This window comes from Brassica oleracea, chromosome C1, assembly GCF_000695525.1.
Source record: "Brassica oleracea var. oleracea cultivar TO1000 chromosome C1, BOL, whole genome shotgun sequence".
Lineage (NCBI taxonomy): Eukaryota > Viridiplantae > Streptophyta > Magnoliopsida > Brassicales > Brassicaceae > Brassica > Brassica oleracea.
Window position 1 is genome coordinate 31441077 of NC_027748.1, and position 11468 is coordinate 31452544.

At 33.1% G+C, this 11468-nt stretch overlaps 2 protein-coding genes across 2 annotated transcripts; one reads left to right on the forward strand and one right to left on the reverse strand.

Annotated features, from left to right (window-relative positions):
* The first annotated feature begins 3502 nt into the window (after positions 1-3502).
* Positions 3503-4907, forward strand: LOC106337512. Its single transcript, XM_013776620.1, has 2 exons — positions 3503-4116; positions 4199-4907. The coding sequence occupies exons 1-2, from the start codon at positions 3503-3505 to the stop codon at positions 4905-4907; spliced, it is 1323 nt and encodes a 440-aa protein (XP_013632074.1).
* Positions 4908-6637: 1730 nt separating this feature from the next.
* On the reverse strand, positions 6638-8082 carry LOC106331074 (CBL-interacting serine/threonine-protein kinase 7-like). The gene has a single exon (XM_013769440.1). It carries the CDS (start codon positions 8039-8041, stop codon positions 6797-6799), a length of 1245 nt encoding a protein of 414 aa, XP_013624894.1. The 5' UTR covers positions 8042-8082; the 3' UTR covers positions 6638-6796.
* Positions 8083-11468: the final 3386 nt, after the last annotated feature.

Genomic DNA, 11468 nt, shown 5'->3' on the forward strand with positions numbered 1-11468 from the left:
AAATAAGATAGTATCGCAAGTCGAGGTTATGACTCTCCCATCAATTCCGGGGAGATGGTGTTTTACAGATGGTTCCTGGAAGGAGAATGATATTTACTCCGGGCAAGGTTTGCTGAGTACTTTAGAAGGTTTTGATGGGTTGTTGGGAGCAAGGAATGTCTGGGCTTGTCTATCTCCTCTACATGCGGAGATAGAAGCACTACTCTGGGCCATGAAATGCATGAAAAACTTACGCCAATTTCAGGTTACGTTTGCAACGGATTGTTCTCAGTCGGTGAAGATGGTTTCGGAACCAGAAGAATGGCCAGCATTTGCAAATGATTTGGAAGATATTAAGACCCTGAAAGAAGGTTTCACACGATCAGAGATTATCTATGTACCAAGGACGCAAAATTCAAGAGCGGATAACCTAGCACGCAGTGTCAAGAAGCAATCGTCGTTTGTCGTTTACATGGATCAAGATATTTCGGAGTGGTTCACAGAGTCAGTATGAGTCTGTAGTTTGACGTCAAAAAAAAAAAACAAGAAACAATGATCATAAAATCATAAGAGTAAAAATCTCATTTAATAGATATTCAGATGCTGCCAAAAAAATAGATATTCAGATTAATATTTATACATATTAAACTATATACCATATAAAATACATAAATATTATAATTTAAAATTTTGCATTGAACAAGTATTGAATAATTAATATTTTATTTCAAAATTTTCTTTGATTTTATGAACGTTTATAAATGATTATAACCATTATAACTCCCACATTGAAAACTTTATAATCAATGGTTTGGAATTTATTATAAAAAAATACAAATGATCATAAAACTATATAATTAGAAAATTTCATAGTGAAAGCCCATTTGGTTTCGTAGTTTGACTAAGGTTTATTAATGCTTCTACACGAGGAGATCTTGATTTCGAGTCCCAGTGAAGACGGAATTATGCGAATTAATGGAGAAAGGCTTACAAGAGATCAGTAGAATGACGCAATGAATATCCTCATAAGGCAGACCGAATTGTCTAAAATCGTCTGTAATATTTCTCAAAATTTGTAATAGCATAACTATCCAGTGTTAAAAAAAATTAGGAAATTTCATTTAATAGCTAACCATATTAAAAGTATATTATATATATGTTACTATCAATTAAACTTAATTATATATGTAATTATTGGATTAATAAAATTGATTTATATGTTCGCACCAATTTAATTATATATGTAATAGTTACTGACTTTTAATTATTTAATGTATATTTATTATTTCATAATATGTAAAAACATATAATACATAAAATAATTTATATATAATGTTTATTCCGTCCAAGGCACGGATCTTAATCTAGTAAGTTATTAATTTTCCAATATCCAAACACTAGTTTAAGATTCACGGTTCATGCAAGATAAACATTGTCTATACAAATTATTTTTACATATTATTAATCACCACGGCTATAAAAAAAGTCGTAATGTTTCTCAATTAATATATAGGAGATTTATGGTATTTTAAGCAATTTCTTCTATTATTATGTGTGGTGTATTTCAAAAGTATAGATCGGCAATGGGATAATCAAGGAAGAAGAAATATGTGAATGATACCTTTTATGGAAAGAAAAATATATATTTTTTTCCGGGGAACTATCTAATGTTATATATTTCTCTTTTTAGCTACATCCAAAACCATTTCAAAAACAAAGTCCAATTATTTATGCACAACTTTATTTACCTTGCCGTCAAATATTTACTTTTCATAGTAGACCACATTTTTAACTATTATAAATTCTTTGATATTTAAAAGAATAAATACAGTATCGATTTCAGAAAAGGCGATAAACCAAAAATTACAATAAGCATTCCTAATGTTAAAAAAAATAATAATCTAGCATTCCTTTTTTGGTCGTTTTATCAGTGAAATATAAAATAACACGGGTAGATTGTCATTAAAACCACAAATGTGTACATAGTGTACACACACAAAGTGGTTAACAGAATTTAATACCACCAAAAGTTCTTCTTTTTTTTAACGAAAATTTCATTCATAATAATACTATTCGATTCTCTGATATCCCATATATATTAAAAGAGGAGCATTACAACTTAACTTATGAGGTAGCCATATGTCATCACCACAATGATTTTTAAAATCTTTAGAGAAATATGTTGGTCCATGTAAATATATAATAAGTTTTTTATTAAACTAAAGATAAATTAATTATTAAAGTTTTCAATTCTTTCCTTAAATAGAAAATACGGAATTTCCTAATGTTGGTAAAGTATATAAGACAATTAATGATTTCAAATAATTAAGATTTGATACAAATTAATGCACCCTCTATCATTTTTTTTAACTTTAATTTATTAAAATAAATTAAAAAATCACATTGAACATATAATAAAACTTTAGATTTTTTATTATATATTATATTTTAAATTTCTTTTAAAGTCTCACATTAAAATTTTATGAACCATGGTTTAATTTTTTTATGACAAAAAATAATTACAAAATCATATAATTAGGAAGTCTCATTTAATAAATATCAAGATTAAATATATATATATATATATTAATATCTTTTAAATTAAACTATATACCATTAAAAATACATAAATATTTTTGTTTTGAAATTTACTTTAAACATTTTTTTTGGTAGAAGGTCTGAACAAATACTGACAACTTAATATTTAAATTTTAAAATTTTCATTCAATGTTTCTAAAGATTATAAATTACCAAAACTTTTAAACATCACACGATGAAAATTTTGTTATCAATGATTTTAAAGTTTTTATTATAAAAATATACAAATCATCAAAAAACCAAATGAATAAAATACATTATTTAACATATATCAAGATTAAAAATATACTATGTATCTATGTATATATGTATATATTCTTTAAATTTAATTATATACAATATAAAATATAAAAGGTAATTGTTTGGATTAAAAAAATTATTTACGTATTCGCACCAATTTAATTATATAAGTAATAATTATTGACTTTTTATATATCATATATATCATATATATATACATATATAATTTTATAATATAAAAATGAACATATAATATATAAAAATAATTTAAATATACAATGTTTATTCCGTGCAAGGCGCGAGTCTTAAACTAGTATTATTTTAAAGGAAAAACAGATATCGTATTAACACCTGAAATTACATCAAGATGGTAGACAGAAAAATATTCAGAAAAATATTATACTAAAAACGATTCAGAAAAATAAAAAATAATAACATATAAAGAGAAAAAAAATTATGGAAATATAGTTCTGCGCGTGAGACTGGATTTTGATCCCAGAAAATTTGTTAAACACAATATTCTGGAAATTTTAATTTTGCATTTACCAGCTGTTTCTTTCTCACTAATTTTCCATTTTTATAGCTTCTTTTCTCCAACACATAACTTTCTTCAACAACGTTTTCTATTAAACCCTAAAACACTGTCGGAGGTTTTGTGTTACTTTGCTTACTTCTCTGCCACGTAATGGATCCGTGCACTTTCGTACGTATTACTGTCGGAAACTTGGTTGTTAGGGCATCGCCATCTGTTTCGGACGCAGCACCTGGTAACTGGTTCTGTAAGATCAAATTCAAGAGTTTCCCACGCCAGGTCGTTGCTGTTCCCGTTCTGTTTCGAACCGAATCAGAATCCCAGTCCCGGTTGTGCTCCGGTGATGTGCCAACCGTTTCTGCTTGCTTCACTCTAAGCAAGGCTCAGATCGAATGGTCTCTTATGAAGCCTGAACGGAATGTCCTCACTGTCGAGGTTTATTCCTCTGTTCCGTCGTGTGGACTCGTCCCTTCTTTGGGTGAGAAGCTGATTGGTCGCTTTAAGGTTTCGCTGGACTTGAAGATGGCGGAGACAAGGACGTGTTTGGCTCACCACGGCTGGATTGAGTTGGGCACTGATAACAAGTCAAAGAAGAAGAAGAATCCGGACCTCCACGTTACCGTACGGGTTGAACCCGACCCGAGATTTATGTTTCAGTTCGACCGCGAGCCCGAGTGTAGTCCCAAAATTTTTCTGGTACAAGGAAACAAGAAAGAAGCTGTTTTCACATGCAAGTTTGGAATCAGAAACTCCCCGAATCTTACTAGGTCAGTAATATTTTTCATATGCTTTTGGGTTATATGCTTCTAATTACATGATAATCTCACCAACCACATTAAATTTTTGCAGATTATCGTCCATGACCACTGGAAGGAAACAGACATGGAGGGCGAGAAAAGGTTGGTCGATAACGATCCATGATCTCTGTGGCTCACCAGTAGCTATGGCTTCGATTGCCACACCTTTCGTACCATCACCCGGTTCCAAGCGCTTGTCTAAATCAAGCCCCGGCGCGTGGCTCATCCTCCGGCCTGATGGCTACATAATGAAGCCATGGGGTCGTCTTGAGGCATGGCGTGAGCCTGGCTTCTCTGACATTCTCGGTTACCGGTTCCATTTATTTCAAGATGACATGGCTACTGAAATCTCCTCATCGTCTTCGATCAGGACGAAAACAGGAGGGAGCTTTGTCATGGACGGAACCATCGCTGCCGCGGACACCAACACGGCTGCTTCTTTGACACTGTCGGATGGAAGCTTTGATCTGTCTTCCCGGTTGAGTACTGGATCATCAAAAAACCGTTCAGGATGCGGGTCGGATTTCGGGTTTCTTCTACCGCAAGCGCAACAAAACTTGGGGTTTGTGATGTCGACCACGGTGGAAGGAGTTGAGAAACAGAGCAAGCCTAAGGTGGAAGTAGGGGTGAAGTATGTGAAATGCGTGGAGGATGCGGCGGCGCACGTGGCTTTAGCAGCGGCAGTGGATTTAAGCATGGATGCTTGTAGACTGTTCTCTCACAAGATAAGAAAAGAGCTGAGACAGCCAAGAGTTGTTTAAGGTTTTATTGCTTTTATGATTACTTGTTTTCTCCACTGAAGTGATTTTGTTTGTTGTGGAAAAGTTTTAAGAGAATATTTTTGAATTTGATGTTACATGTTAGAATTTGAACTTGTAAAGTCCAAAGATTAATCATGTCTCCAATTATTTTCAAACAAGTTCCTTACTTCATAGTTTAACCTTGACGACAAACATTTCCTCTAATTGTTGCCAGAAGAATATCAAAACAGAGTATAACTCACTTATTGTTGCATTCCCTAATTTGGTTTTAGAATGGTGGAAAACGATTTGATTGATGGATCTTTATGATTTTGATCATCAGTTTGGAGGCGATCAACTCGTAAGGTGGTTATCAAAACCGAAAGAGTGAGAAAATATGATCAGTTGAAAAACTACCACTAAGTTTGTGAGATTACACTGCTCGGTGACAATCTTTGAATCTCTTCGACTGGTTCTTTTTAGAGAGAGGATACAAGAGAAGAAACTATTTTGAAACTCCTTCACAGACTGAGATGAAAGAGAAACACAGACAGAACTTTTTAAAAGTGTGAAAGAAAATCTTCTGAGAATTTAGATAGCGTATAAGATTTGATATGTTTATATTCATATTGTTTTAGATATGGGTAGGTGTAGAGTAGCAATATGGGCAGCAGAGTTATTAAATTTGTGGAACAGTGTCCCCGCAATGAACTTTAGTATATTCCTAATTACCAAGAGTTGTCTTTACTGCTTTAGCCTCATCCAACTGAAATAACTTGAAAGATGTAATCATCACTACCCTTTTTAAGAATACTCAAGCTTAAACTCTGACCTGTTTCTGCTGATTTCCATGCCAAGTTTTTTATAAGCACAACCTAGATTTTTCATCTGAGAAGCTTCATTCAGTAAACCATCAGCTAGTTTCTTCACACATACACATCTATCAAGCTTACTATTGTGAATTGAATCCCTTGCAAAAGTTTTGATTCCACAATCTTGGACTTTACTCCATGTTATAGAAAGACTTCTTGAGTAAACAAAACCAGTCTTCCTTTCCTTTAACCGTAGGCCCTTCAGGCACACCATCTTCACATCTAACTATTCCAGCTCCAGCTCCTCATGTGCAACTATCTTCAGAAAATCTCATGTTCTCAACAACATAATCAATGTCTTCTTTCTGAGAGAAGTTTTTGTAACAAATTTTGCCTTCAAATGTGACATCCTTTTTTGTAGACTCATATTCAGTCAGTGATCCAAGTCCGGTTCTTATCCAGAGAAACCTGCGTAGAGAGTATTTTATCTGCTGCCAGGAAGTGAGTGAATAAGAGAACAATTATCAAGTACTCCACAATGTAATGATCAAAGCTTATGCAATTGGTAGGAGCTGCGAAAAGGCTTTGTGAATTATTTGAGATGAGTTATAGCGTCACACTGGATAAATGTACATTACAACACTCTCATCTACAACCTTGCGAGCTCTGACATGCCTCATAAAGCCATATCTTACCGGGGGAAAATGAGAGAGACATAATATACAAGCGACTGCATACCTTACAGTGTTGTGATATCAAACTTTGTGGAACTGGGTCAGCTAAATATGGCAGGGGAAGTGTATAAAGAGATGCTTGAGTTCAATATCGAACCAGATGTTAGTGTTGATTTATAACGTTGTCTTGATCAATGCTTCTGCGGAAGCGGGAAACGTTCGAAAAGCCATGAGAAACTATATACAGAGAGTTTCTTGAATCGTGTAACAAGACGCGACGTATATACATCAAACTGTATGATCAACATGTACAACGAAAGATCGATGGTGACAAGATTCTGAAGCAGTTTCTGAAATTCTTTATGACGTCATTCTTATACAAAATTGGAACGAAAAGCAAAAGGAAAACTATGTCACAAAATATTTACATGACGTCATTGTGCCACGAGAGAACTATAACTTCAAGCTCTGTTATCAAATCGGACCACCGTGAATCACCTTCTTCTCTGTCAACAACTTTCACTTCAACCACCACAACACCCACAGCTAACTCCACCGCCTCCACAGCTATCGCCGTTCTTCCACTTCCTAATACAACTTCTTTCTTCGTCTTCCTCACTGTATAACCTAATCTCTCCCCAATCGCCTTCGCTTTCTCCTCAACCTCCACGGCGGAAACCTTCGCCGTGAACCTCCTCTCTTTCTTCTTCTTACTCTCAAACAAACCGGAGAGATCTAGCCCAGACGAAAGCGAGATCAGATCAAAAGCAGTGATCGAACTCGATTTCTCCAAAACCGGTTCGGATTCGAAATTGAATTGGGAAGTCTCTAGAGATTTCTTGAACCAGGTGGTTTTCATAACCGTCTCTATCCCCATCCTCGTCGCGGGATTCGGATCAAGCATCTGATAGATAATCGATTTAGCTTGTTTCGAGATCCAGCTCGGGAACTTATAATCTCTCCTTTGAATCTTCCGATACATTGAAGCAATGTTCGAATCGTCGAAAGGAACTTCTCCGACGAGAAGAACGAACAGAATCACACCGCAAGACCACGCGTCAGCCTTCGCTCCGTCGTATCCTCGCCGCGATATAACCTCCGGAGCCGTGTAAGCCGGCGTACCGCACGCCGTGTGGAGCAATCCGTTTCGGAGATGCTCCGGCAAGGCGGATAAGCCGAAGTCGGAGACCTTGAGGTTCCCTTCCTTGTCCAGGAGGAGATTCTGCGGCTTCACGTCGCGGTGAGCCACGCCGTCTCGGTGAGAGAACTGAAGCGCGGAGGCGAGCTGCTGGAAGTAGCGACGCGCTGTTGATTCGGGGAGACGACCGCGACGGAGGAGTTTGGAGAAGAGCTCGCCGCCGGAGGCGAGTTCCATGACGATGTAGATCTTCGATTTGGTCGCCATGACTTCGTGGATCTTGAGGATGTTGCGATGGTCACGGAGACGGCGCATCGCGTCGATCTCACGGATTATCCTGGGCTCCATGTAGGAGTCGATGGTCTTCTTCTTGTCAATGATTTTAATGGCGACGAGCTCGTTGGTTTCGATGGAGCGAGCCAAATGGACTTTGGCGAAGCTTCCGCTGCCGAGACGGCGACCGAGTTCGTATTTCCCGACGAGTATTTTCGCCGGAGATGACTGGTTTTGCGGCTGAGGAAGAGAGTCCATGGCGGCGAGAGGAAGTGGTGCCTGAGCTCTTGAGGGATTTCAGGGACGAGTTGTTTGGTGAGTTGATGTTTGTTTTTATAGGGAAAATAAGCCATTAATTATACCGAAAATACCCTTGGAAAATAATTATTATGCTTTCCCTTAATAGAATTTGTTTTACGTGTTAAACGGGAATCGAATAATATGATGTTTAATAGAATCATTAATAAATAAGATGAATAATGTGTCAAATGGAAATTTAGTCAACAGTTTATGTTTTAGTCTAAAATAAAGGTCAACAATTTATCTTTACACAAAATACTTATTTAAAATGAACGTCAGTTTTTATGTAAAATTTACAAATAACTATTTAAGTAGGCAAAATGTAAGGGGAACTTTTTTTTGCTAAACACAGCTGTGAAGTGTTAATAGATATGTATCTAAAGTCAATTAACTAAAAGAGAAAGTATATTTTACAAAAACATTTAAACTTTGATCTTTAACATTTTTGGTTAGTAAAAGAGGCTATTACACAAGTTCATTAGATACTAGGGTCGGCCCGACTTACGGGAGGGATATAATTTACTTGTAATCAGAATTATTATTTTTATATGATTTGTGGTTTGCGTTTTAGTTTTACATTTGCAAGAGATGTATATGAGATATACTATTTTCTTAAATTTAAAATTAACCAAAAAAATTAATTTTTACTATTAACATAATCTCTAATTTTACTATTAGCATAATCTCTCTCTCTCCCTCTCTCTCTCTCTCGAATATTTTTAAAATTTATGTCTTTGATATTATATTATTAATTATGTGCTAAAATATTATTTTAGGTTGATGTCCAATGAAACATTATTTTAATATATATTTGAAACTATTGTTTTTCATATCGTATTAGTTCTAGTTGTTTTTATCCAAAATAGAAGGTGCGGTTGGACGAATTTTCTTTCAAATGTGTCAAAGCTGTGATTTTTTTTTTATTAGGTTAGCATATGTCATTTGTCGAGAACAGAGTACATATGTTATGTGAAGTGAGTTCTAAATAAGGCATAAGTTAGTGTTTGGACAAAACTACAACGCTTCAATTTCATGTAAGAACATGTTTAGTATTCCACATTTGGCTCATTCGTCCACCGTCCTCATTTTATTGTGATATATGCAGACTCAAACTTGGAAATATAAAAAGAAAAATGTATATATCAAAACTCAGCCAATTTTGGAGACACAAAAGCAGCCAAGTTAAATAGAATTCACAATCCATTAGTCGGTATGGGAAAGACGTAATTGAAATATACTCACAAATCACAATCATGCATACTCACACATGATTATATAACCATAAGTGTCTACACTAACTGTTGTATCCTTGAGATCGGGGCCAACAATCTTTTAGGGAGCCACAGTAATGAAAAATCAACACCAAGATGTTGCAAATTATTATGAGCTAAAGATAAATAGATCTTTTAAAAAAAGGTTCACTAAAAAAAGCTATCTCCCCTCTTCTATCGTCTTCCTCTTTTCTCTTCTTCTCTGTTTATTCTGTTTTTCATCTCATTTTTTCTGTTTTTTTATCACTTTTCTGTCACAATCCGTCAAGTATGACGATGAGCTTAACAAATTTTTTTTCATCACCTTTTTGTGTTGTTTATTAAGAGAAATGAACTGATGGTTTTCTTGGAAGAAAACCTTCGTATTTATAATGGAGGATTAACACAAAGGAATGAATGAGGAGATTCATTGAATGTAAGAGAGTAGAGAATAGGTATTAATGTGAATGTTAATGAAGATCCATGAACCAAGTTAATTTTCGTAACGGCTCCAGATTAAAAAAGTCTATTCGGCTTCCGACTGACATTGATCGGAATCGTTCGTCACCGGTGAAACCGTTGAATTTCTATTGACAGTTGACTGAACGGAAATTGTTGCTCGATAGCCACTTTCCCTAAGTTTCGCATACCGTTTTTTTAGAGAAGATGTATTTGGACCGTAGTAAACACATAAAACTCCATTAAATTCAAGAATCAATGAAACATTGACTTTTGATTGACCGTGATACGTGTCGGCTTCTCAAGACTCGAATTAGTGACGTGTCTGCCTACGTGGACAGCTTAGGAGTGAAGGAAACTCTCCTTTATATATATAGAAGATAGATAGACTAGATGTTTTTCTGCACCTTGTGCAGTAAGAAATTTTTTAAATCTAACTTATATTTAAAAATAAATTTTATTAAATATTATAGATCTTACTATTTTTTTACTAATATTTAATATAGATTTGATATATATTAAATCAGTTTGTATAAAACAAATAAAATGATATAAAATTGTATAATTATCAAAAATTTAGCCTAAACAATATTTATAAAATTTGTAGATATATAAGAAACTAATGTCCTTACGATTAGATATATAAATTTTTAAAAAATTGTAAATTTTTTTGAAAGTTTTAGTAATACAAATTGTATAATTATACAAAAATAATAATATTTCGAAATTTAAAATGTTATATATGAATATATTTATTTTATAGATGGTGTATGAGCTATTACCATATTTACAAAAAGTTTACCAAAAAAAAATATCAATATTAAATATAATATATGAATTATTACCATATTCTAATAAATTTGTCAAAAATATAAATCAATATTAAATGAAATTATTCATGTCATAATTTTCCCGGAAGCCATGTCATCAATTTCAGTAGCCATGTCATATTTTTTTTTGTGAAATTGATTGTAAAGAGAATATGTGACAAAATCACTTCTGAAATATAGTCTAGAGGATTGTTTGGGTGAATTTTTTTTTTGTAAAAGCTAACCAATCATAGCATGACCTATTCTGCAATTTGCCTAATATTTAAACTAGATCATAATTCGCATTTATTTTAAAATGATTAAATTAATTTATAAATTAATTAAATATTTTTTAATTAATTGAATGTTATTTGGTGTCGAGAGATTTTAGTTTCATAATATTTATTTAATTTAATATTTTTAGTGTTAAGAGAGAGTCTAGTTACATAATATTTATTTTATATGGCTTAACTATCAGTATTATAATTGTTTTATGTAATTTATCTTACTAATAATTAGATATATATTATAATCAGTTTAAATTTGCTATTTATAATTGGTGTTAAGCATTTATCTTCAGATAATATATATTTTGAAAATTTTCCTAACTATTTTTGTTATTATATTTATTGTACTGTGTAGTTATTTTCAATGTATCTTGAGATAATAATATATGTATAAGATATTATTTAATTTAATTTTAATTATTTCAAATATTTTGTTATCATTTTTTAAATAAATATTTTTAATTTATTTGATTAATTGTGTGATATATTTTGATAAAATTTTAATTATAAAATTTAGTTGATGTTAATATGTTGCATTTTATGTATACAACTAGATTATATAATATTTAATTTATTATGG

Coding starts and splice junctions, on each gene's coding strand:
- LOC106331074 (XM_013769440.1), bottom strand. CDS start 8,041: ATGGACTCTCTTCCTCAGCCGCAAAACCAGTCATCTCCGGCGAAAATA.
- LOC106337512 (XM_013776620.1), top strand. CDS start 3,503: ATGGATCCGTGCACTTTCGTACGTATTACTGTCGGAAACTTGGTTGTT. Junction 4,117..4,198: donor AACTCCCCGAATCTTACTAG/GTCAGTAATATT, acceptor AAATTTTTGCAG/ATTATCGTCCATGACCACTG.